This window comes from Populus trichocarpa, chromosome 2, assembly GCF_000002775.5.
Source record: "Populus trichocarpa isolate Nisqually-1 chromosome 2, P.trichocarpa_v4.1, whole genome shotgun sequence".
In the NCBI taxonomy this organism is placed as follows: Eukaryota; Viridiplantae; Streptophyta; class Magnoliopsida; order Malpighiales; family Salicaceae; genus Populus; species Populus trichocarpa.
Window position 1 is genome coordinate 2004732 of NC_037286.2, and position 26719 is coordinate 2031450.

At 36.3% G+C, this 26719-nt stretch overlaps 3 protein-coding genes across 5 annotated transcripts; all 3 read left to right on the forward strand.

Moving 5' to 3' along the window:
- The first annotated feature begins 395 nt into the window (after window positions 1–395).
- Window positions 396–1347, forward strand: LOC112326670 (jacalin-related lectin 3). The gene is made up of 4 exons (XM_024596167.1): window positions 396–399; window positions 495–586; window positions 690–1004; window positions 1084–1347. Exons 1-4 carry the CDS (start codon window positions 396–398, stop codon window positions 1345–1347), a joined length of 675 nt encoding a protein of 224 aa, XP_024451935.1.
- A 1973-nt stretch (window positions 1348–3320) lies between these two features.
- On the forward strand, window positions 3321–10670 carry LOC7479714 (jacalin-related lectin 3). Of its 3 annotated transcripts, XM_024595479.2 has the most exons (8): window positions 6367–6476; window positions 6584–7920; window positions 8009–8218; window positions 8383–8982; window positions 9089–9316; window positions 9421–9789; window positions 9884–10102; window positions 10192–10670. In XM_024595479.2, the coding sequence occupies exons 2-8, from the start codon at window positions 7918–7920 to the stop codon at window positions 10492–10494; spliced, it is 1932 nt and encodes a 643-aa protein (XP_024451247.1). In that variant the 5' UTR covers window positions 6367–6476; window positions 6584–7917; the 3' UTR covers window positions 10495–10670. The 3 variants fall into 3 exon arrangements, 2 of the variants coding, with proteins under 2 accessions (XP_024451248.1, XP_024451247.1); XM_024595480.2 differs by lacking the exons at window positions 6367–6476; window positions 6584–7920 and adding an exon at window positions 3351–5315 and having other exon boundaries at window positions 8018–8218; XR_002980448.2 differs by lacking the exons at window positions 8009–8218; window positions 8383–8982; window positions 9089–9316; ... (1 more) ...; window positions 9884–10102; window positions 10192–10670 and adding an exon at window positions 3321–6226 and having other exon boundaries at window positions 6372–6476; window positions 6584–6864.
- Window positions 10671–20972: 10302 nt separating this feature from the next.
- On the forward strand, window positions 20973–26259 carry LOC7479715 (cytokinin dehydrogenase 5). Its single transcript, XM_002300706.4, has 5 exons — window positions 20973–22097; window positions 22404–22531; window positions 22837–23112; window positions 24443–24708; window positions 25727–26259. The coding sequence occupies exons 1-5, from the start codon at window positions 21503–21505 to the stop codon at window positions 26067–26069; spliced, it is 1608 nt and encodes a 535-aa protein (XP_002300742.3). The 5' UTR covers window positions 20973–21502; the 3' UTR covers window positions 26070–26259.
- Window positions 26260–26719: the final 460 nt, after the last annotated feature.

Sequence of the window (26719 nt, forward strand, 5' to 3'; positions counted from 1 at the left end):
TCGATCATAAATGTTCAAAACCAACAAAAAGAAAGAATGGACCTTTTGGTATTCAGTTCGGAACCTACTTTTCAAATCCACTGACTGGAGGCAAGATAGTTGGTTTCCATGGCCACAGTAGTTGGTACCTCGACTCCATTAGAGTATACTTGATGCAACGAAATCCATCGAATACTTTCAATACTACACAACAAATGGGACTAATGAGAAAAACAAAGGCTACAATTATGACCTTGAAGATGAAGTAAGCAACAAGGTTGGTAACTTGGTAACATAACATCTGCTTTTCGTACCATTTTGGTGGAGCACATTAAGCTAAATGGACTTTGCATATTTCCAAGTTGTTGTTAGTAGACTAGAGACTCATTCTACTAGATTCGTGAACACAAAACAAGATGGGTAATATGTACCTTGGGGTGGTAATGGTGGAAATATATTTGATGATAGGGTTTATACAAGAGTCCTTGAAGTTCATTAATTAACACGTTATGGAGGTGTTGTTTCCATTCGAGTTTGCTACGATCTGAATGGACAAGCAATATGGGGAAGCAAAAATGGAGGAAGTGGAGGAATTAGATTGGACAAGGTGCCTCAGACATGCTTCAAAACCTTGTCCGTTATTGTTTTTTTCCTATCGAATTGCGTGGGGTGCTTGCTGACAAGTCAATCTTTTTGTTGTTCCATAACAGATAGCTTTTGATTATCCATCCGAAATCTTGACTCACATAACAGGATATTATGGATCAACAATATTAAGAGGGCCTACAGTTGTGAAATCACTCACATTTTACACCAACAAAAAGAAGTATGGACCATTTAGAGATGAACAAGGGATTTCTTTCTCCTCTGGATCTAATAATGGAGTCATTGTTGGATTTCATGGAAGAAAGGGGTTCATCGATAGCATTGGAGTCCATGTCCTAGAAGGAACATTTTCAATCTCTAGACCAATACCTCGGCCTACTTATGAGTCCATTGATACCAATGAAGTTCAAGTATACGAGGTACGCATTCCTCGATTACAGAGGCATGTGTTCTAGACTTAACAACGCTAAATACAAGTAAAAATCGTGGTTTTATTAGGTAATCCTTGGAGCGGCGAAGGAAGCAGCTCCACCAGTATCAGGGCCATGGGGCGGGGGTGGAGATAAGCCCTGGGATGATGGAGTGTTCTCTGGGGTGTACAAATTTTTCTTGACCAAAGGAGAAGCCATATATTGTATACAAATCAAGAATGACATAAATGGCCAATCTGTTTGGTCAGTTAGGCATGAAGGTGGTAGTGAAGGAAGCTCTAATATGATAAATAAGCATATCAAATTTGACTACCTAAATGAAAAGTACTAAGTGTTTATGGTTATTATGCTTTTCTCGAGAGAGATGATCGAGGCAAGGATGATGTCATAAAATCCCTCACGTTCCATACTAAAAAAGCCAGGTATGGACCATAGGGAGAGGAGACAAGAACATTTTTCACTTCCTCAAATACTAGAGGAAAAATTGTTGGGTTTCATGGAAGGAGTGGTGTTACTTGAAAATCAATTGGAGTTCATCTACAACAACGGTGTAATGACTTATCCCAACAAGGACTAGGCGATCGGGGAGGCCTTGTCAAAATGATCTATTTGAGGAAAAAGTTTTTTTAATTAAATTTTGCTTTCCATTCATGTATGCTAGCGAATCACTTGTATTGGGAAATTAAAAACATATTCAAATAATATTTTTTTAAATATTAACACATTAAAATTATAAAAAAAATAATTTAAAAAAATATTAATTCAATATATTTTAAATAAAAAACAATTTAAAAATACTTTAAAAACAAGTTGAGCCATAAAAACAAAATAATAAAAAAAGGGATCTAATTTCTCTATATTAGCATTAGAATGTTAATAACATGAAAGATTGTGTGTTATCTATTTGAGAATATTATTTGCTAATAAAAATATAATCCGGTAATTATAACTAGTTTGTGAAAACTTGGCTTCCATACTTAGATTAATGGTGCACATGTAAATCCTCGAAATTTGATTTAATAAAAAAAAACTAATATTTGATGTATATTTAATAATGTAGTTGAGAATGTTTTTTTTTTTAATATATTTCATTTTAAAAAAATCAAAATCAATATTTTTTCTTTTGTATTTTTGGAGGATATTATATAAAAATGGTAAGATTTTATAAAGAAAATATTTAAAATAATACTAGTTCAATAAATTTTCAGTTCAAATGAAAAATGTTTTAAATATGCATTAATATTATCCAAAATCTTGCTTTGAGAATACCTTAATCCTTAAAACCCAATAAAGAAAAAGGAAATCTATAGACCAGTGTTATTAAACCCGGCCCGGCCCGGCAGGTCAACCCGGTGGCTGGACCGGTCTGGGTTTAATAAAAGATCGGCTGGGGCAACAGCCCGCCCAAAACCCGGGTGACTCGACCCATGACCCGGGCGAACCCGGACGAAACCCGGTTTTTTTTTTTTCAAATGTGGGATTTGAAACCCATTAGTATATATACTTTATGTTCTCAAGATTAAAGTCATGTTTTTTCAATGTGGGATAAAAAACATTTTGGTTTAAATACTTCAACTTAAAAGGATAACATAATATCTTTTTCAATGTGGGATCTGAAGCCCTTTCGTATATATACTTTATGTTCCCAAGAAAAAAATCATGTTTTTTCAATGTGGGATAAAAAACCTTTTAGTTTAAATACTTCAACTTAAAAGGATAATATAGTATCTTTTCAATGTGGGATTTGAAGCCCTTTCGTATATATACTCTATGTTTCCATGAAAGAAGTTATATTTTTTCAATGTGGGATTTGAAACCTATTAGTATATATACTCTATGTTCCTAAGAAAAAAGTTATGTTTTTTCAATGTGGGATAATTTTTTTTTTGATTTAAATACTTCAACTTAAAAGCTTAACATAATATCTTTTTAATATGGAATAAAAAACTTTTTAAAATATTCTTTTAAACTTCATTGTTTACAATACGTATAACTTATATTTACATTGATTTTTTTATATGAAATATTAAAACTTTAATTTTTTCCAATTTTTCCAGATTAACCCGGGTTGACTCAGTTTGACCCATAAAACCCGGGACCCGGTTTTTTAGCCGGATCAACCTCCAAACCGGGTTTAATAACTATGCCAGAGACGGTGTGTGCTCCTACACATATTGGTAATTGTCTCAAAAAAAAAAAAATCATGCAAACTCCACGTGGAAAAAATAATAATAAACACCGATGATTGTGTGTGAACAAGATTACAGAGGATCTCTACTGCTATCCATTTGAGCTTCTTCTTCCTTCTGCTCAATTCAGCTCCCCCCCCCCCCCCCCCCCCCCCCCTCTCACTATACATTTCTCACCTGAAAAAACAAGAAAGAAATGGAGAACTTAGTAATAATACGAAGCATCTCAAAATCTCCACTAACAACCCAAAGCAAGCAAGAGAGTCAATCAGAATTCTCACAAAAACCCATCAAATCGTCAATCTCCTTCGCCAAAAATCCTCTCCCAAAATTCATCGACTCCCACTTGGACTCCCTCTGCAAAAACGGAAGCTTAAACGATGCCGTAACAGTTCTTGACTCCGTAGCTCAACAAGGGTCCAAGGTAACACCCAGGACTTACATGAATTTACTCCAATCTTGCATCGACACCAATTCTATTAATCTGGGACGAAAGTTTCATGCTCGGATTAGTGTCGTGCAGGAAAAATCTCCAGTTATCGAAACTAAGTTAGTTAGTATGTATGCGAAATGTGGGTATTTAAGGGATGCACGCAAGGTGTTTGATGAAATGTCTGAGAGAAGTTTGTTCACGTGGTCGGCGATGATCGGTGCGTGTTGTAGAGAGAAGAGGTGGAAGGAAGTTGTGGAGCTTTATTATATGATGATGAAAGATAATGTTTTGCCTGATGGGTTTTTGTTACCTAAGATATTGCAAGCGGTTGGGAATTGTCGGGATGTAAAGACTGGAGAATTGTTGCATTCTTTTGTGGTTAGATGTGGGATGGGAAGTTCTCCGCGTGTTAATAATTCGATTTTGGCTGTGTATTCAAAGTGTGGGAAGTTGAGTTTAGCGAGGAGGTTTTTTGAGAGCATGGATGAGAGAGATATAGTGGCTTGGAATGCTATGATGTCTGGTTATTGTTTGAAGGGTGAGGTTGAGGAAGCACATCGATTATTTGATGCAATGTGTGAAGAAGGGATTGAACCGGGTTTAGTTACTTGGAATATATTGATTGCTGGTTATAACCAGAAAGGGCAATGTGATGTTGCGATGAATTTGATGAAGAAGATGGTCAGTTTTGGGGTTAGCCCTGATGTTGTTGCATGGACTTCTATGATTTCGGGGTTTGCTCAAAATAACAGGAACGGTCAGGCGTTGGATTTGTACAAGGAGATGATTTTGGCAGGGGTTGAACCAAATGGAGTTACCATTACGAGTGCTTTATCAGCTTGTGCATCTTTGAAGGTGTTGAATACGGGGTTGGGAATTCATTCCCTTGCTGTTAAGATGAGTTTTGTTAATGATGTGCTAGTTGGGAATTCACTCATTGACATGTACTCGAAGTGTGGGCAGCTGGGTGCTGCTCAGCTGGTATTTGATTTGATGTCAGAGAAGGATCTTTATACGTGGAACTCAATGATTGGAGGATATTGTCAAGCTGGATATTGTGGCAAGGCCTATGTGCTATTCACGAAGATGCAGAAGTCTCAGGTACAACCTAATGTTGTTACTTGGAATACAATGATATCGGGATATATTCAAAGTGGTGATGAGGACCAAGCCATGGATCTCTTTCATAGGATGGAGAAGGAGGGAGAAATCAAGCGGGATAATGCATCATGGAACTCTCTGATAGCTGGTTTTATGCAAATTAGGAAAAAAGACAAGGCATTAGGCATATTTCGACAAATGCAATCTTTCTGCATTAGTCCCAACCCTGTTACCATTTTGAGCATGTTACCAGCTTGTGCAAGTTTAGTTGCGCTAAAAAAAGTCAAAGAGATCCATGGTTGTGTGTTGCGCAGAAATCTAGTTTCTGTTCTCTCTATTTCAAACTCCCTTATTGACACATATGCCAAATCAGGGAAAATAGAATATTCAAGAGCAATATTTGATAGAATCCCATCCAAAGATTTCATCACTGTGAACTCAATGATTACTGGGTATGTCTTACATGGTTGTTCAGACTCTGCGCTTGGTCTCCTTGATCAGATGAGAGAGTTGGGACTTAAACCCAACAGAGGTACTCTTGTGAATATTATCCTTGCGCACAGTCTTGCTGGAATGGTGGATGAGGGGAGGCAAGTATTCTCCAGTATGACAGAAGACTTTCAGATTATACCAGCTTCAGAACATTATGCAGCTATGGTAGATTTGTATGGTCGTTCTGGCAGGCTCAAAGAAGCAATAGAACTTATTGACAATATGCCAATCAAGCCTCAATCCTCAGTTTGGTATGCCTTACTAACTGCCTGCAGGAATCATGGAAATTCTGACTTGGCAATCCGTGCAAGGGAAAATTTACTTGATTTGGAACCATGGAATTCTTCAATCCACCAGTCAATTTTGCAGTCATATGCCATGCATGGAAAATATGAAGATGCGCCAAAGGTGAAGAAGCTTGAAAAAAGAAACGAAGTACAGAAACCTAAAGGACAGAGCTGGATCGAAGTCAACAACACGGTGCATTCTTTTGTTGCGGGTGATCAGTCTACATCATACTCGGACCTCTTTTCCTGGGTAGAAAGAATATCAATGGAAGCCAAGGTACATGATCTGCACTGTGGGTGTTGCATCGAGGAGGAGGAGGAGGAAGAGAAGGAAGAAATTGTTGGCATCCATAGTGAAAAGCTTGCGCTTGCTTTTGCCATTATTCGCTCACCTTCTGCACCTCAAAGTATAAGAATTGTGAAAAACCTTAGAACGTGTGCAGATTGCCATAGGATGGCAAAATACATCTCCGCTAAACATGGATGTGAAATATATTTGAGTGACTCAAACTTCTTCCACCACTTTAAATCTGGGTGTTGTTCCTGTGGTGATTACTGGTAAAAGTAGAAGATGAAAACTAAAGACGTGTGAATTGGTTTGCGAGATCAGTTTCAAATATAAGACTGCAAGTTTTTTAGGAATCTGAATATTGTTCGAGCGGCTTAAATATTATCGCTTTTGCCCCCATTGCAGCAGTTTTCCTTAAGGTGATTTGTTTGAGACCTCGGCTTTCTTGCAATTTGTATTAAACAATTTATCTAAATCTGATATGATAGATTGTAGAGTTTATTTTCAACCCATACCCTCTTGCACTTGTGTGTCCTACACTGACTAAATTTGTTTACTTTGCAGGTGGATATGATAGATGTAAAAACTGCAAAATATTCTATATGAAGCAATTGTGTTTCTTTGGTGAACATGAAAAGAGCATGCTTTTGCGTCCATATTTGTTGACAGGTGTGAGAAGTTGTTCCTATCAAATTCAAGTACTTCGGCTTTAGTTCCACTAAGAATGCTTTCCTTAGAAGAATTCAATTGATTCAACTTTTCTATTGTTTTGGCAGCTAGCATTTGGTCATCCTATGAAATGGGCTGAGATAACTGGCAATCAGATAGACAATTCTCGTGGAATCTATGGTCAGAAAGCTCATAAACTCTCTTTTTTTTTAGAAAAAAAACACTAGCCGTTGCAGGCAAGCCTTGAAACCATCGAGAAATCAACATTAGCTGATGAAGTTTTGTAAGCTTTCAGTTTGTATAAAGGTTTTTAATCAGGCTCTTGATTTGTTTCCAAGTGTAAGAATTTCTGGAAGGAAATCTTAATAGAGGTTGAATTCTGAAGGAATCTTGATTTTTGCTCACAGCTCTCTCATATTTTCTGAATGATAATCACTGAGCAAATTTCTGTGACTTTTGGCTTGGTTTGGGTTATTTGGAATTTGAGATTGTTTGTAATGCAGAAAAAGAACTTGTCGTGACAGCAGTGAGCAGCGGACAAATGTTACCTGAAGATCTGCACTTGAACCTAACGTGATCTCATGTGCAGACTGTGGTGGTTCATCTTTTCAACCTATCTTGAGGAATTTTTTCCCTTTATACTTCGTTTTGTTTGCTGATAAATGGACTTTCCAATCTTTGAAAGAACCAGTTACAATATGTCTCATCTTGAGACCATGGAATGAGATTTATTTTCCATGCAGCAGACACTCCCGCCCAGCCCTTTGCACCGAAAACCTATCCAATCATGGTTCTCTGACCATGATCATAAAGCTTCTGCTGCCTTTTGATTGAAGACGGCATAACATGATTCTTGTTCATAGCGCTGAGTGCAGAATGAAGTAAAGCGACCCGCACTGGAGGTTTTTGTTCTCTGGGATATGTTACCAGATGACAGCCAATCACCCACACCCATATTACGAGAAGAGTGTTCCTTTTCTTTTACCTGTTCTTGGGCATCTGTCATGTCTTCTTTTCCAGGGCATCTGTTGAATTTGACTGTATACATGACCATGATTAAAAACCTTAATTTTGAAGCTCTAAATATTCTGAAATTAGAACAAACGAAAATAAGAAACTAAGAGAAAGAATGGTCATTGAATAAAAGAGATTTTGACGGTAGATATGCAAGGAACTTTCGGGGGAACAGATGCAAGTAACTTTTAGAGCACAAGATGACGACGTTCTTTTCTTGGATCTGATTCTTCTATCCTTAGTGGGACAGCAAATCGGTGCCTTCTAAAAAGTTCGATAACCATTTTAAAGAGCTCTCTCGCACAAAAATAGAATAAAAACACCTTTTTGTTATGATAAATTCAAGCTATGTCTTTCGAATCCCACCTGCGCCGTGTCAATTCCTCACACTTGTAGTTCTGTTCAACTTCAACTAAGTCTTTTGAAAATGGTAACAACGTTTTTTAGTTCCATTACTTGGTTTAATGCAATATTTTGTGTTTGACTAATTAGCTGACATTACAATGATGCTCCAACAGAGTTCCGAGGACGGCGAGAAGAAACCGGTGGCTGTTGGACCATGGGGTGGTCAAGAAGGATTTCTTTGGGATGACGGAGTACACTCCACAGTAAAACAGCTGGTGATAGCCCATGGAGCAGGTATTGACTCCATCCAGGTAGAGTATGATAGGAAAGGGACTTCAGTATGGTCACAGATCCATGGTGGCAATGGAGGCATGAAAACAACGGTTAGTCAGTATTAATGCTGATAAGAATATTAGTTTCTTCTTCTGAACGGTCATAATAGAGCACTCACAACAGATCTTTGGTTTCCTCGGTTTTAGTTGCTTTATACTAAGACCATCATGTCATGCATGCGAAGCAATTATTCTTGTATGATCAAATTTTGCAGGTCAAGCTTGACTGCCCAGATGAGTTTCTTACTTCAGTCCATGGATATTATGGCAGTTTGGATGGTTGGGGCCCTGTATTTGTTCGCTCACTCACATTTCGAAGCAACAAGAAAACTTATGGACCATTTGGTGTTGAGCAAGGAACTTATTTTTCATTTCCAATGTCCGGGGGAAAGATTGTTGGGTTCCATGGGAAGAGCGGCTGGTACCTTGATGCAATTGGCATATATTTGAAACCTCTACAGAAACAGAAGACCTCGAAAGCTCTGGTCCAATCAAAAAGTTACATTAACAACGGGACTGAGAATATTAGCTATTCGATGATGCAGGGTGCAGGAAATGGTTTTGATATATTTGTTGCAGTAAAGCAGAAGGATGATTTTGGCAAATTCTCAACTCAAAATTCTCTAGAGTACAGCAGTGGGGGAACCAATAGAAAGGATGATTTTGGCAGCCCTCTGCCTAGCAAACTCTCAAGACAAATTTCTCGAGAGTTCAGTGACTCAGAAAGCAACAAAAACGATGATTTTGGCAGCCTTCTGCCAAGGATGCTTTCAACACCAATCTCTCGAGAACTCAGCGATGCAGGAACTAACAAGGTGAGAGATTCTTCCGTCGGCAGGTTACTTTGAGGCTGTAGCATTCCATTCTTCTTCTTCTTCTTCTTTCTTACATTTGACCACTAAAATTTGAGTCATGATTCAGACAATTGCTACCGAAAGGGTGCCCTCAAAAACTGAAGGGGTGATTGTACATGGACCCTGGGGTGGTGTTGGTGGTTCCAAGTTTGACGATGGAACCTACACTGGAATTAGGCAAATCCATTTATCACGCCATGTTGGAATTGCATCCATAAGAGTTCAATATGATCGTGATGGGCAGGCTACATGGGGAAGCAAACATGGAAAAGGTGGAGGATTTAAATCAGACAAGGTGAAAAACTCTAAAGAAATAATTCTTTTCAATGTCAATACCAGTTCCTAGTTGAGAAGAAATATTGGCTCGAGTTCATTGTTTTCTTGCTGCGCCTCCTGCAGATAATCTTTGACTATCCATATGAAATACTCACACGGGTGACAGGAACGTACGGACCCTTAATGTACATGGGGCCTAATATTATCAGGTCTCTTACTTTCTACACAAACAAAGGGAAGCACGGGCCATTTGGAGAAGAACAAGGTCCCACCTTCACGAACAAAATTGATGAAGGGAAAATCATAGGATTCCACGGGAGGGAGGGTTTTCTTCTTGACGCTATTGGGGTACATGTGTTGGAAGGAACAGTAAAACCAGCAAAGCATCACCTTTCTGATGCAATTAAACAAGCTGAAGCAGATGTTGCTGAGATAGATAATTCTCCATGGTCTAATAAACTAGTAGCAGCAAGACCAGGCCAAACCGAGGAGGTAATGCACAATCACCTTACTTTTTACATAATTAACACCGCATTATATGAAGTTAAGTTCATATAAATTTATTAAAGGTTGTTAAATTTCTCAGGTTGTTTGTGGGGTGATAAAAGAGCCAGCTCCATGTGGACCGGGTCCTTGGGGTGGAGATGGAGGTCGGCCATGGGATGATGGAGTATTTTCTGGGATTAAGCAGATATTTATTACCAGAGCAGAAGCTATGTGTTCAATACAGATTGAGTATGATCGAAATGGCCAATCTGTTTGGTCTATAAAACATGGAGGCAATGGAGGAACTGCCACACATAGGGTAATCAACATCCTACCATGTAATGACAGCAGGCTTAGTTGCTTTCCTGTGTATAACTTTTCCACTTACTTTTAAAATGTAATCTGCAGGTGAAATTGCAGTGCCCCCATGAAGTGCTTGTATGTTTATCAGGATATTATGGTCCCATCGGTAGTGATGGGAATAGTCCTAAAGTTATCAAGTCACTTACTTTTCATACTAGTCGAGGAAATTACGGTCCATTCGGTGAAGAAATTGGAACATTTTTCACTTCAACTACGACTGAGGGCAAGGTTGTTGGCTTCCATGGAAGAAGCAGCGCATACATGGATGCCATCGGTGTCCATATGCAACACTGGCTAGGAAATCACAGATCCCCGAAGCCTTCTTCTCTGTTTAAGATCTTCAGTTGATCCATAACAAAAAATGGTTTATCAGCATTCTCGAACTATAAATCCATATTTCATGTGTGATAGATATTGCGTTTTGTAGTTCAAAGGTTGACCTCATCCCGGATTCTGTCATTGACACTATATCCTCTATTGTGTTTCTGTTCTAAAAAATAAAAAACTTTTCTTTCCGGATTCAAGACTTTTTTTTATTATTTTTTTTTAATGGAAAAATCCATACATAAAACTTTACAAATTGACGGTGCAAGTATTATACTGTTGGAGTGCAAAAATATCATATGGGATAATAAAGAAGAGATGGGACAACATACAAGTTAAACATAATTATTAAACTCAATTTAAGGATTAATTTGGATTAGCAGTTAGATTAATTTTAATCTATATAAAAAATTTAAAATAAAAATTCAGAACAAGCTGCGAGATGAGTGATTGTTGTATGCATTAAGGTATATCCACCATTAGTGTTACATTAACCAAGTAATTTGTATAATAAAATGCATTTTTCAACAAATGCTACCATTACACTATTTTATTTCTTTACCATTTTGGAGGATGTATTATGGTTTTCCAAGACTATGTTTAAGAATTATCACATGATTGATTCACTATCAATGCCACCAATGCATTTTTTTTTCCCTAAACATATTTTACTATAATAAAATTATATGATTAATGATCTCCATGCTAGAAATTAAAAAAAAAAAAATTGTCGAACAATTGTTTAATCTAATTTTACATGTACAATTAATTTAGGCCTAGGTATCTATAACTTCGGTGCTGCAAAATGAAGGCCCAGTCACCTGGAAAGACATTTTGCATCGACTAAGCAAGACCCTGGACCAGTATAGACTAGCTAACAAGTTTAGAGGCTCAAAATAGTGTGGGCTATCTGACTCAGCTTTAAGGCCCCTGAAAGTTAAAATTGGTCCATCAGTATTCGGACCTGTAAGCTGTATTTATGGGCTTTACAGGCAAGGGCCTGGGAATGAAAACAAGGGCAATTACAGGCCCATGTATAAAAGGCAATGTTAAATCAATAAAATTAATTAGGTCATGCAGGTGGTAAGAAGATTCAAATGAAATAAAGAAAAAATCAAGAATTTTTTTTTTGTGTGTGGACACTCGATTTAATTCAATTTTCTTAAATAATATTTAAAAAGTAAAGGAGAATTCCATATCTAGTTCCCAGAAAAAAAGGGTTATTATTCCTTTTTTATATTTTTTTGATGGGATTGATAAAATATTTCTATTATTATTTCTATTATTATTATTATTATTATTTGTTTCAGAATTTAAAAGAGTAACTAAAAAGACAGCTAGCCAACCATTTTATCCTTGGTTATAAACAAGTTGAGGAGATTCTCTAGTTATAGGCAGCCACTACAAGTAGCTTAGGAGACCACAAATAGAAAGCAAATCTCTCTAACAATCCTTCCTCTCAAGTCGTGCATGAAAAGACGACTCTCCATTCACAGGTACCCATTCCAAGAAGCTTAGGAGACCACAACTAGAAGCCAAATCTCTCAAATAATTCTTCCTCTGACATCATACATCCCGTCGACCAAAATCTTGAACAAATCTTGAACGTTACACGCATATCCTACCAAACTTATATATATTTTCACAAAAATAATTTGAATATTCATGGTTTCTAAGGAATTCCGAGGTTCTTTTTTATTATTATTATTAATATACCTACATTTAATAACGAAGATTTTTTGATAGATAAATTTACTTCGAAACTGCAAAAGAAATATATTTATTTTATTTATTTAACCAGATATATTTTGGTGTTTTTTTTTATCTATACTTTATATTTTGAAACACCAAGAGAAATTAAATAAACAAGAGACATAGAAAGTAGATAATATAATTTTTAAGAGAAATTAAATTAAGAGGAAGGCCATATAGCTAGCTTGATTATGACATGCGTGAGGCTTGAGATTTTTTTTTAAATGTGAAATGAAGAATTACACTAGCTTTTTTTATTGTCCCATTATCGTACATGGAATCATTGGCTGTCTAAATAAGGTCTAAACAGCCTTTCAAATCAACAATTATTGTGCGATACCAGGCTGATGCATCCCGTATATAAGCATTAATGACATGATCGCAGCCAGCTGGTTAATTTTATGAACAAAGGTGGAACCCATTATACAGAATGTGGGAGGCGCCATAAATATATATTTATACATCTATCCATAAATTGATGTTACATACAATATCAATAAATATTTTCAAAAATCAAGGTGGGTGGTGAATGGCAGTAAAGTAGCATATAATGAAAACAAATAAATCAGTGTTTTATAAATTTTAAAATAACAGAAAAATTATAGAGAATTTTTTTTAATTAACGTGAATGTCTTGACCAGTTTATGCTTATTTCGATTAATCTCATAAGTCCTGAAGTTAACGATAATGTAAGTTTTTAGTGGCTCTGAAGTTTGCGAGATTTGAACTGGTGATCTTTAGAAAATAAACTCAGGACCTGACCAGTTAAGTTATACCCTTCAGGGTTAAGTATAAAGAATTTTAATTTGACGAGTTTTGAATATTGTAAGAAATAAATTGTATACAAAATTACTTAACTAGCAAGTTAAATCAATCTAACTAATACAACCCATATTAAATAAAATTTCAAACTCAACTAGCAGAAAAGGAGTTAAAAATTAATAAGAAAATAAATTTAAAATAGTTACTTTCAAGCCTAAGCCTAATATGAGCATAAAAAAAATCATTTAAAACTAGCTAGCAAGATGAGTCTAATAGAACCAAGCTTGTAAAACTCGCTCGAATGTTTCTATTTAATCCAATAATTAAATTAAAAATTATATCAATTTTTATTAGAAAACTTATTTAACTTGTTTATTTTTAAACTTTTCAATAATATCTATAAAAACATTTTTATTAAACATTTTACTGGTGTAAGAAAAAAGATAATTTAGCGAGGAACTCATTTCTCTGTAACTTTTTTTTTTATGTTCCTTCACTTTCAATAGTTTTATCAGTAAACAAATAACTCGATTATTATATATATATAAAAAAAACAGGGAACTAGCTTGAGGTAGTGTCATAGTACAAACAAATTATGTGGAATTTTATTGCAATCACAGCATAATTCCAAAATCCAAGCATAGTGTCGTAGTCCATGCATCTGAGTAAGAAGAAAGATCGGTAAACAGGGGAATTTAGGTAGCGTGTTGTCAAAGTATAAACAAATTAGATAGAATTTTAATGCAACCACAGCATAATTTCGAAGCATAGTACCGAGTTCACATGGTCAATACATATAGTGGATCATTAATTAGAAGAACATGACATGGGAGATGGGACCATTTATTTTGCCTTCTATGATGTTGGAAACGATAGATAACACCCGTCTGGTATTGTCATCGATCTCCTTAATAATTGACCAAGATTTGCTGTTCGATTTTATTCCCCTGGCCTACCCATTTGCTAGCTCGAGGGGAGGAACGCTCCACATTCAAATCAAATTTAAGTACTATTCACATATTGTTTGATTATATGTTTGTTTTCTAGATGTAGCATGTTCAATACAAGAAACAAAAATGTACCCGAACGTCACAACAGTGAGTAATGAGTGTCAATCATCCAAATTATTATTGTCTACTCACAATTAGCATGACAATGGCCACTGATTTTTACAGTCCATGCATGCATGCATCAGCATGTCATCAAGCTAAGCCAGTGCAGAGTCTTTTGGACGACATATCTCTCGGCCTCGATCTCTAGGTGGTTTATCGCAGAAGGAAATTCCCAAAATTAAATATCTTTTGCTACCCAAAAATCGCCCTTCTTTGATTATGAAAGCAAACACACTTGATTAAGTAACCTCATTGATTTGTGGATTGAAAAGGGAGCCTCAAAATTATACGATATGATAGGGCTGCACCAAAGAAACTTGATTGCTCCTCCTACACTAATTTCATTTCACTCCATTCAAGTTTCCAGCTGCATGCATATAGTTGCTACTAAACATAGGTGCTCCAAGTCCTTACGTTAACGACTTTGATATCTATGGCAGCGCATGCATGTCGTCTAGGTAGGTAGGCGGCCCACAAATCAAAGTATCAAACCATGGTGGTGAGAAAATGATGTCGTGTGTGTTTACAGTTGTGATTCTGATAAATTCAACAAAGTTGAGTTAGCAGAGGCTGGCCGTGGCCTGTATTCACGATTCTTCATCCATTTTTTGTTCCATTTGCTAGTGTATGCTAGCTAGCTCTCTTTTGAAATTATCGTCCTAATAATTGCTATAATTGTACGAATATCTTCCTGAAGATAATGCCAGATATTTCTACTTCCTTTTGCTATAATTTCTCAACGCTTTTCAATAGAGCATCAAGATATAAAAACTTAACGTTTTGTAGCTAAGAGTTTTGGATGGGCCTTGGCATGGACTTGATTAATTAGAACTTTCTCCTTTTTGTTTTATTTTACTCGTCTCGTTACAAGTGTGAATGAACATGTTTCTTCCTTCCTTCCTCTTTTTTTTTTTTTTTTCCTTTTGCTAATAAGCATGAAGAAAATTTAACCTAAGGGCTAATAAGATCAAGGTGATTGCTTGGCCAAGCAAGCAAAAACATACAGCAATTGTACTTTTGTAACAATAGTGTTAAAAACTTTGTACTGAGTTGTACGATACGTTAATGAAAAGCAAGGAAATTAGAACGAACTTTCATTCTCATATTTATTGCACAAGCTCCTTTTTCTAAAGCCTATCAAGTCCATTGAGTGACTAGGGTTTTATTAGTAGAAAATTATAGTGATAGAGCCTACCTTATAAACTGGACGAAAGAAGAAGAATCTAATCTTGGGAATAATTGGTATTCATGGAAAAAAGAAGGCCGATTCTCCCTTTCAACACCAAGTCACTAGCACAAAAGTGGGGGTAGATTTGGCTTCTAAACAGCTTTGTCGAGAAAGTGATGGTTTGCGAGGGTCCCTACTTCCTATATTGCCTTGCACATTGAGAAAGAAGGCCGAACTTTTGCTGTAAAAGATGGGTTTTAACTAAAAAGAAAGACAAAATGATGGTATGATAAAGAAAAGAGATGTAGATACCGAAGGGCCGGGAAAACAAAAGAGATACACTAAGATCTTGATGAGAAAGATTGGAACATTGTTCAAATTTCCTTTTGCACGAGGAATCACGCTTTGGAAATTAGGTGTAAAGATATAAACCGACCAAAAGCAAAAAACTACGGTATTTGGTTGGAGTTAAAGAAAAGAAAGGGGGACATATCAGGCCATGATCACTGCTCATTTCGGATTAAAATAACCTTATTTTGGTTTTTCAAAGAATTTATGCAAGCTAGCTATCCATGTAGTTGACTTTGATGTGATTTTTAAGTCTCCATAATTCCCAATTTTTCTTGAAAAAAAAATGCAAGATGACCTCGTGACCGAATTATCAAGCAAATCACCTAATTCATGTATGACAGCTCTTCTTTCGTCGACTCCACACAGGACCTTGAGATACTAAAATATGGATCGAGTGCTATAATTAGAAACAAGGCTATATAAACACATTACATTAAATTATAGTATTTTTTTTCTTTTTAAATTTAAAATGGTTACGTTATTTGTAGACCAATAATAATTTCCAGGATGAAGAGTGTGTACAATCTAAAGATAAATGGAAACAAGGGAAATTAAAGAGAGTGAAGGGGAGAAAAGGGAAAACTATGAAATTAAATTTAATTCATTTGGTTTAAAGAAGATGAGAGAAATGTTTTTAATTGTTTTTATATGTAATAAAAGAAAACAAGCAACATTTTTCTTTTCTTTTTTACTATACTTTCCTCACACAGTAAGAGCTGGGATATATAGTGTTTTTGTTGAGGGATATCCATGGAAATTAGAATAGAATGAGCACTTCGTAAAAAAAAAAAAACAATAAAAATAAAATAAAATTGAAGAGTGCGTTGCCCACTTGCTGTAAATCTATACCGTGATTGCTACAACATTCCAACCACCCCAAAGTTGCTCTTTTTAATTCAATACAAACAAGTTCAATAACAGGCATTGTTCTTGATTCCAGGGTCCAGATGATTATCTCACAATTAAAGAACTGTATATTTCCTGCGGCCCAAAAAGAATGTATGAGCACATTTATCTTGATGTTAGTATATGTCCTACACAGCTTGAGAAATCTATTTAATATGTAAACAGTCACAAATTAGTAGATCGATTGTATCATCAATACTTGGTATAATATTCTGTTTGGTATTATTGTCTAATCATGTTTTTTTGAATTTTTTGAATTTAATTTTTTTTATATTTTAGATTATTTTAATGTACTAATATTAAAAATAAATTTAAAAAAAATAAAAAGTATTATTTGAATATATTTTTAAATAAAAAAACTTTAAAAAATAACTTGTAATACTCTCCCGTTCAACCCTAAAGAGCCAATCTCTTGAAGAACTGTGTAATCTGTTTTTATATTTAAAAATGCGAGTTCAAATTAAAGCAAACATAGTGAGGTGAGAAGTGTCGCAGTCAACCTCGGCAGTTGTAGCCAATAGATTTGAGGCTAAGATATTAAATTCTTCCGATTTAATGCGTTAAAGAAAGTTGACGTATCATTGATATAATTAAAGCAATCTAGCCATCTTCATAAAAAAAAATCATAAACAAGTTTCTTCCGTGCAGGCTGCTGGAGGAGAGGCTGCCGAGCAACATGGATAGATGTGGAGTGAGAACAGTACTTTGCCTCCTCCTCTTTTAAGGAAAGAGTGGCTACAAAAGTTTAATTGAGACTGCAGCCCACTTGATCGAAAAAAAAAAAAAAAAAGACTTGACGAAGCTCTTCTCGTCCTTCAAAAAAGATTGAATCTTTTTGGAGATACGCAGCACAGAGTACTGTTCGTGGACTTACATAACGACAAGTTATTAAATTAATTTCAAATAGAAAGAAATAAGGAAAAAGTAATAAAGTAAAGAGAAATATAATGCCTTCCCTCATGTGTAGTAATCTCTATTAGCAAATTAAATATATCTTATAAATTCAAGAAAAATATATAGAATTATCTAAGAGAACTTCAAGGGAATATGTTCTTCCTTGGACTTCCAAAATTTAAATATTGGATCTAGTTTGTAAATTTGTAAATCTTCTATAATATATTATTGTAAATCTAGTTCTACGATACACATCTAAATGGTTAGATTTATGCTTTATCTAAACAAGATATTAGACATGATTTTTGAGGGACAAGACTCCTTTCTAATAGGGATGAACTCAGAAGAGTTTGATAGTGACTCGGATACCTCTATTTTTTTATGATTTTTTTAAATAATTTAAAATTTAAAGCTAAAACTAAGTAAAATTTAAGTTTTGACCCTCCCAGAAAAAAATTTCTTAAAAGTTTCATCCCCCGTCCTGCTTCCTGGGGTTACGATAATCTACCTTACTCAAGCCACTAAAAATATTGTTCAAAAAAACCTGGCAAGTATTGTCTCTCACTCTATGCAACTGTGATTTGATTTGATTTGTTTGGTTTCCTGCTGGAACCAGAAATGGCAGATAAAAGTTTAGTTATTTTGTTCGTCATTTTAGTGAGCAAAAAAACATGGAGTTGTGATAAACTGGAAACATTTTTCGCATGCAAGACATGGATTAGACTAATGACCAAAGACTCGGACCCAATTCCGAGGAAGAAGCACACAGGAAATAATACACGACTAGGAAAATCAACCGTTCACACCAACGGAGCAGATGCATATGACAAAAAGAAAATCGTGGGTCGACTGTTTCCTGGAAGTAAATGTGTTTGCATCGATGGAGTCAAATCTCAAACCTTTGGTCTCGTCTTAGGTTTGCCCCCACATGTTTATTGTTAGTTGTTACAGTCTGTCCAGTCATTGTAATATTGCACGCCAAAACACCACACTCAAACCCATTTTCCACTGAGAGTTTTGGTTCGTTAAAGCCAATTCCACGTTTGCCCCACTAATCTGCTTAACATCATTCAAATTTGTCCATTGCCTCTGATGGAGACTTAACTCTTGTACATCGATTGAGTCTTGTAGATTGTGTAATGGAGTAGCTCCTAGGTCCAGATCTTTTGATTTTGGCACATTAGTGCTGATTTTTTATGTGAGTTTTCTTGTTTTTTAGCATGGTTAAAAAAATAGTAAAATAACAAAATTGAAAAAATAACTAAAAATGTAGCATATTTTGAAGTGCAGTTTTAACCCCAGAACCCATTTCTCTTCTTCCCTCCTCTCTCTCTCCCCACAACCACTGCCTTGATCTCTCTCTTCCCGCCGTCAAAAACGCCCATAATAGCTACATCACCCATATCTCTTTCTAGCTTTACTTGTGGCTAACATCTCTTTCTCTCTCGACCCGATGGCTCCTCATTTTTCCGGTCAAAACATTAACTATCCGTTCATATTTTATATTTAGAGATATATCAAACACTTTTCCTTAATTAATTTGATGTAATTTATATTTAATTAATGTTAATTTGATTTTATTTAATGTTAGGATTTTAATTATAAATTACATTAATTAGATATAATTTAAGTTGTTAATTAAGTATAATTAGGTTATTTTGTTAAATAATCAATTATTTTAGATTGTTATTCATTGTGAATTAATAATACACGTATGCAACCCTCATGACAGGCCGTGAAAGGTCGATTAATAGAGATACTTTATGTCATCGTCTGTTAGGATGAGTGCCTCCATCCAATGCTTATAGGGGAGACTGCATCAAGCTGGCATGATTGGATATTAATTTTAAGACCCTTTCAGCAGATGCAACAACATACCAGTTGATTATGTATGCTCAAACATATATATTACATATGTTTGGTGGTCTTATTTTCATGAGTATTGCCGATAATGCAAACTGTTGTGTTTTCTGACATTTACTTGATGATTTTTAGGTCATTTGTAATTACAGTTGGGGGGTGTCATGATTGCATATCTGTATTAGCAACTATGTAAAACATGTCTACAAAATAAAAGATAAATTGTTGGGTGTCTACTATTTCTTTCTTTAGGTATATGCATTTTAAATTATTTGATTATTAGAATTCATGGTATTCTAAATACTAACTTATAATTCTGAATGTTATAGCTCTGGTCATAAGAGAATATTCATATTGGACGTCTAGAGCGGTGAGGTAATAATATGTTTGACACTGTTACTCAAAAATCACTTTTCATTGGTTTTAAATAATAATAAAATACAATTGTTTATAATGAACATGTTACTAATTCATGCATTTTACCTAAATTTATGGGATACTAGAGCAAAGACTTGTTCATGCCATAATGGATAATTTGAGGAGGTAAGACGCGGGTTGATGAAGTTTCCTTCACCGAGGGATAAGGTGGACATGTTTTGGTGAGTTTGATTTTGTTGTGTTGAATATTGAAGTATGTGGTTTTATAGGTACTGGACCGTTCACTCTATACCAATAATAATAATTAAAAAAAAAATTTGTAGTTGAGCAACTCTTTTTATTGTTTTTAAAATAAATGGTTATTTTTTAAAAAGAGAGACATTCATTAACGCTACAAATTCCAATTATAAATAAACTATCATTTGCCTTGCCTTGATCAACAATCTGTTGACAACTGTTAGTAGCTGAGAATATCTTGGATTGATCTTCCAAATCTTTCTGATGTGGAAGGACAATGTGTAATCCTTGATTACTGGAACTCTTCAAAGCTTGTTGTGATTCATGCCCAGTTGTAACATTATCTTGTACCACGAACTGCCCTTTAGTCTCTTTTGTCATTCAGTTTTTTTATCTACTATTTGCCGATAGAGTCACAACAAGAAACTTCCTTGTCTCTTAATTTGGGAGGATTAGATACCTTATCTCTCCAAGAATCCTCATATTCTTTGCTGACCAGTCATGGACTATTAACAGAGAAGCATCCACTTGATGAACTGGGACCGTCTTTTGTTGTAGTATTTTTGACTCTTACAATATCTCCATAAATGGCAAAACTAGGGCCTGTATTAACCAGCCTTGCAATTTGGCTCGCGTGTTGTAATGAAATATGTATGTGTTTTTTTGGGAGTTCAACTTTGACCGCCCGACACCCAATTCAATGCTCACGACTCCTTTAAAAATACATGCCTTTATTTATGATAATTGTTTATAAAAAAGCAATTCTATCTTTCATGGAAACTTTCACTAAAATTTCTTGGTACTGTGTTAATTGATCATTTCCATTTAATTTGTAAGCTAATTGCACAATTCGTCCAGCCTCTGCAACCACGTGAACCCTCCCTTGCAGCCGTCCCTGCATAGATCTTCCGTATCCATATCTGGGCCCACTATTCAAAAACCTGGCCCCCTGCCCCCACATCCTGCCTCACTCTCTTCCTCCACACGTGTCACCTCACCTCTCGCACGTGAACATCCACGTGTCCCTTCTAACTTTCTCCACCCCATTTTTGTCCTATAAATTGAGAACCTGTATCTTATATCCTAGACACAACACACAAACGACCCAAAGACACGTTAGTCAGACTCAGTCTCTCTCTCTCTCTCTCTCTCTCTCTCCCTCTCTCTCTCTCTCTGTTAACCCAACACACAAAAGAAATTAATTTATTTTCTACTGCTGCAAAAATATTTTGTCGTTGATTTTTTTTTTCTTGATTTCCTCGTTTAATTCACTTGTGTTATTTTCTGTGCAACGTGCAAAAAGAGTGTAGAGAAGATTAGCAGGGAATCTGGATTTTCATGTTTTGCGTGGAAAATCTTTAAAGCGCTATCTATCTTACGTTAGCCCCACGATAGCCTCCACCACCACAAACACTGTCACCAGATTTTGTTCTCTACCTTTACCTCTTACCCTTATAAAGACCCACCACCACGTACCTCCATTACCACCACCACTTCCGCCGCTTATACCTTCTTCTATAAGCCATCACTTTCTTGATTTTTTCTTTATAAAGGATTCTTTGCTCCTCCATACATTCAAGACGACCAAAGCAAGAAAACAAGAAAACTTAAAATGACTACTAAGCTTCTTTTAACATTTGCTATCTGTCGTCTAATTGTGACGGTAGGGTTGACCGTTGACCCATCGGAACTACTCCTTCTTGGGGTTGACGGTCAACTTAGCGTCGACCAGTTTGATGTCGAAACGGCGTCGCTGGACTTCGGCTTGCTTACCCGAGCAGAGCCGATGGCAGTCTTGCACCCCGGTTCCGCCGATGACATTGCCCGGCTTGTTCGAGCGGCTTACATATCGTCTCATGGATTCACTGTCTCGGCTAGGGGACATGGGCATTCCATAAACGGCCAGGCGCAGACAAGTAACGGGGTGGTGATTGAAATGAGTGGGGGCTCGAGAGGGAGTCGGTTTGGATTGAGGAAGCTGGATAAGCCACAAGTATCGATAAAGGAGAAGCACGTAGACGTGTGGGGAGGGGAGCTGTGGATAGATGTGTTAAGGAGTACATTAGAGCATGGGCTAGCACCGAAATCATGGACAGATTATCTGTATCTTTCAGTAGGCGGTACCTTATCAAATGGTGGAATCAGCGGGCAAGCTTTTAATCATGGACCTCAAATTAGCAATGTCTATGAGCTTGACGTTGTTACAGGTTGGTCATATAATAATATTCATGACATTTCTTGCATGGCTGGTTTTTCTCTATTTCTTGTTTTTTTGAATGGTAAATTTTTTTCATCACAATTTAGTTCTGGGTTTTCTGTTCTTTTCATTAACAATTATATATTTTTTTTTTGACACTCGGTGACACATGACTGTTTTTTGGTCATCTGAAAGTGTTTATAATTTTTTGTGTATCGAATTGTCTGTTTCTATCTTTTTCCTGCTTTAATTGTATATATTGGGAAATGGATTGGTTTTATATTGATGTAATTAATATTCAGCTACTGGATGTCAGGCAAAGGTGAGCTCTCGACATGCTCAGAAGAAAAAAATTCAGAGCTGTTCCATGCTGTTCTTGGTGGTCTAGGACAGTTTGGAATCATCACAAGGGCTAGAATTGCACTTGAACCAGCTCCTCAAAGGGTATGTCTCTCTCTCTCCCTCTCCCTCTCCCCCTTGTTGCGAATAATGTTTTCACTTGTTGGTAACAAATTTTGGTTCATTCCACGGTGGGGCTCGTAACTTAGCATAAATTTCCTAGTATTAGTTAATGATAAAACGAAAAGCGCATCATTATTCATGACCCATGAGTTAAGGTTGTGTCCATGCAAGCTTTTTAACCCATTCAAACGGCTGTTCTAAAGCTGGCAAAGTTGTTGACGTCTTGCTTTTGCCGCTAACTTGTTCTTTTCTTTATTTTTCATGTTCTGTTTGTTTTATTATTGTAGGTGAGGTGGATTAGAGTACTGTACTCCAACTTCTCGACTTTCACCGGGGACCAAGAGTACCTCATTTCCTTGCATGGAAACCCTTATAGCCAGAAATTCGATTATGTTGAAGGATTTGTCATTGTTGATGAAGGGCTTATTAACAATTGGAGGTCCTCTTTCTTTTCCCCTCGTAATCCTGTTAAGATTAGCTCCATCGGGGCTAATGGGGGTGTGCTGTACTGCTTAGAGATCACCAAGAATTACGATGAAGCCACTGCCGATACCATTGATCAGGTAAAACCCCTTTAATTCGTCCACAGAAAGTGGATGTATTGGTTTTGATCATAACTATGGTAAACTGTCTAAAGTGGTTATAAAACTACGGCTTTTTTTCGTAAAAATATTAATAAGAACTTAATAATAATCCGGTCGTCCTGCTGCCTGCCTTGACACCTGACCTCGTCTCAAATGGCCCTATGACTGAATTATTTAAGTGCATAGCATAATTAAGAGAATGAAAATGTGAATAATAATGTAGTATTGCAATATTTATAATGTTTTTCTCCAAAGATGGTACTGGCTGGACAACCCTATATCTATGTTACGAATAATTAATACTTCTGCCGAGTGCACTCGACAAATACCTTGCGATCGAGCTGTTTTAGAGCAATTAGCCGAAAACCATGCATTTGATTGGATTTTTCCCTTCATCCCTCATGAAGGATGCGTTTTTATTTCCTGCAGGTGCTAACGATGCTGTTAAGACTTTCTAGAACAGCTAAAAAATGATTTAGAAAACTACCTCCTGTTTTAAGACCGGAATTGAGGTTGTTGCGGGGTAAGGCTTGGATGATGAATTATAGGGCTAACCTGTTTTTTTTTTTTTTTTTTTTAAAGTATCAAGACAATGATGCTTTGATTTTATTTTTTATATAAAAAAAGGGTTTTTGATGGGGTTTTAACCTGTTGTCAGTTTTTTATTTTATTTTTCTCAGTCAGAACCGAGTCCATAACATAAATAAACCAGGTTACAAGTAAATTCATCGAGACTGTCCAGGTTTCTTAACATTGAAACTACCAATGTCTGTGCTCATTCAAATTTGTTTCGAAATGCACGCTAATCCAATTAATTTATTTAATTTTACAATAAGTTAGAACCTTCTACTATCATCGTTGTTATTATTTTGTATTATTGTACGTACCCACACATTTTCTCTACTTTTAACAATGTGCTGCCCACAAGGTTTCCCCACGATTCCTAGATTATATGATTGTGATTAGTTAGCAAATATTTTTATACGTACTAGCTAATATAAAAATACTACAAGACACGTACAAGAAAACATGGGAGATCTAGTGTAATCTATCGTCCCATTCGATCCCAAGTATTACTAAATCTATAAGCCGGTCACCCACCAAATTATTCTCTTCTAATCAATCTCTCCTTTCCAGAGTTTATTAAGTATTAATTAATTGGATTCAAACTTATCCGACAGAAGCAACTATGTCTAGCTAGCAGCAGCAGCTTTAATTTTTGTTGTGTACTTTGATTATATTTCTCTAGTGTACTTATAATGGCACCAACAAATTACAATTAATTGGTGGTTGGTTCCACTGTGTGCAGGAAGTGGAGGCTTTGATGAAACGATTGAATTTTATACCATCATCAGTCTTCACAACAGATTTGCCCTATATTGATTTCTTGGATCGTGTCCACAAGGCCGAGTTAAAGCTAAGAGCCAAGGGACTTTGGGAGGTGCCACACCCTTGGCTCAACCTTTTTGTTCCCAAATCAAGGATGGCTGACCTCGACAGAGGTGTCTTTAAGGGCATTTTAGGAAATAACAAGACAAGTGGACCCATTCTAATTTACCCTATGAACAAAAACAAGTAAGTAATTCTTACTTTATAGTAAAAAGCATGATACATCCATCTCATCTTTATCCTTTTCACTTGAGACTGCATGCATGCAACATGGAGATATTAATGTATAGCTAGCTCTCATCAAGTGTCCTCATGTTGTTGTCATCCAACCGTACACGTAATTAAGCACTGGCACGTATAATTTATGTACTTTTATACGCTTCGAACACATGTATACGTACGTTTAAATTTTGTGGACAAGCAGGCATGCCTGGAAGGCTGGAACCCTCTTGCCTGCCAATAATACAAGAACAAAGCAAGTTATAATGGTAGCAAGAGTTAAGCTAGAGATTACCTCTTCACGTTGGGGGGTAGCTATCAACCTTCAATAATACAAGGCATTACTGCAATAATACTTTCTTGTTCCAATAATAAGTTGTTAGTTAATTATAAAACGAGTTCTTACTTAAGGACTTGAAAGAGATGATAATGAAAAGACGAAGAGGAGGGATAGATGCAGAGAAAAAAATCAGGTAGACCCATGAGCATAGTGGTCCTCTGAATCATATGGATACACGTGGCCCACATGCAAAAAAGCCAGCACAACAGATGAAATATTTTGTATTAAAGGGCCAGCTAGGATTGACAAACACTTTTCTCTTTTGTTGACTGGAAAACAACAAATTGACGGTAGTGATCATCCAAATGACAGATTATCCTGTCAGGCGATCTACTTCATGGGTCCTCCATTAGAAGATGGTATCATGTCCACTTCCAAAACTCCTACCATGCCCTTCGATGAACAAATAGAACTAAAACATGATTGATCGACATCAATATTTGCACCAAGATAAAGTTTATATATACTGTCCAATTGAGTTCCGAAAAGGCCCCACTGGTCTCTTCAAATCCATCGAATCCCTGCGTTGTGAACTCTCTCGGTCGAGAAAGATCCAACTTTGATGTCCTGTCTTAATTTTTTCTTGTTTGCTAAATGCGAATGATGTTTCTTAACTTTAGTGTTGGTGTTCTTGATCTTGTGTAGGTGGGACCAAAGGAGCTCAGTTGTGACCCCAGATGAGGATGTGTTTTATCTAGTGGCATTGTTAAGATCAGCGTTGGATAATGGTGAAGAGACTCAGTCCTTGGAGTACCTGACAAATCAGAACCATAAGATCCTCAGATTCTGCGATGATGCAGGGATCAAGGTGAAACAGTATTTACCTCACTATACTACACAAGAGGAATGGATGGACCACTTTGGAGATAAGTGGGACCAATTTTCTCGAAGGAAAATGGAATTTGATCCCAGGCATATTTTAGCAACTGGCCAGCGTATATTCAATCCCTCCTTTCCTTCTTCTACTAGGACGGTGTCCCCATGGTGATCATGACACACGATAGTCTACTTATGCTACACAACATAGTATACTAACCTCTAGAAGTTAATAATCTTGTACATATAGTCTTGTTTAATCAGTGACGCTGGATTAATAGCATTCAGCAGTATCAGTGGTCTGGATTTAATTTATTTTAGTATATAGCAAGAAAAGAAAAGGAATATTGTGGGTTTTCGAAGAGGGTTTTTCTTACAGTGGTGGTGGTCGTGAGTAATTTGTCATTCCAGGCAATGAAAATCTGTGGGTGGAGATTTGAGCTGATAAAGATTGGGTCCAGGGATCATGGACAGCACATGTCATGCTAGGTAGCGGCTCCCAGTGATGTCGATCCCCTTCTCTGGAGCTTGTGCTTACAAGCTCACAGCTGGTTCCAGTTCCGTGATCCAGCCCACTTCACTGTGACCCTATTGACCCAGTGATATCTTCTTTTAGTTCTTGACAACTTTGTAATGGACAAAGGTTCCATCATCATTTTGTTATCCATGATCACCGTGACCCTATTGTTGTACCATGCACCGATCAACTCTAATCAAGAGTGAAAGGAGGAAGAAAGTATATGTCATCGGTGATTGAAAATTGGATTTTTTTTTTTTTTCAATCCAGTACTCCATAGACTGATGGGCTATTATCCCACGAGA

Bases quoted from the DNA above. Each gene is read 5' to 3' on its own strand.
- LOC7479715 (XM_002300706.4), top strand. From the start codon at position 21,503: ATGACTACTAAGCTTCTTTTAACATTTGCTATCTGTCGTCTAATTGTG. The intron at 22,098-22,403 runs GTTGGTCATATA...ACTGGATGTCAG, and splicing joins TGAGCTTGACGTTGTTACAG to GCAAAGGTGAGCTCTCGACA. The intron at 24,709-25,726 runs GTAAGTAATTCT...GATCTTGTGTAG, and splicing joins TACCCTATGAACAAAAACAA to GTGGGACCAAAGGAGCTCAG.
- LOC7479714 (XM_024595480.2), top strand. From the start codon at position 3,402: ATGGAGAACTTAGTAATAATACGAAGCATCTCAAAATCTCCACTAACA. The intron at 8,219-8,382 runs GTTAGTCAGTAT...CAAATTTTGCAG, and splicing joins ATGGAGGCATGAAAACAACG to GTCAAGCTTGACTGCCCAGA. The intron at 9,790-9,883 runs GTAATGCACAAT...TAAATTTCTCAG, and splicing joins GACCAGGCCAAACCGAGGAG to GTTGTTTGTGGGGTGATAAA.
- LOC112326670 (XM_024596167.1), top strand. The intron at 587-689 runs GTGCCTCAGACA...GTTCCATAACAG, and splicing joins GAGGAATTAGATTGGACAAG to ATAGCTTTTGATTATCCATC. The intron at 1,005-1,083 runs GTACGCATTCCT...TGGTTTTATTAG, and splicing joins ATGAAGTTCAAGTATACGAG to GTAATCCTTGGAGCGGCGAA.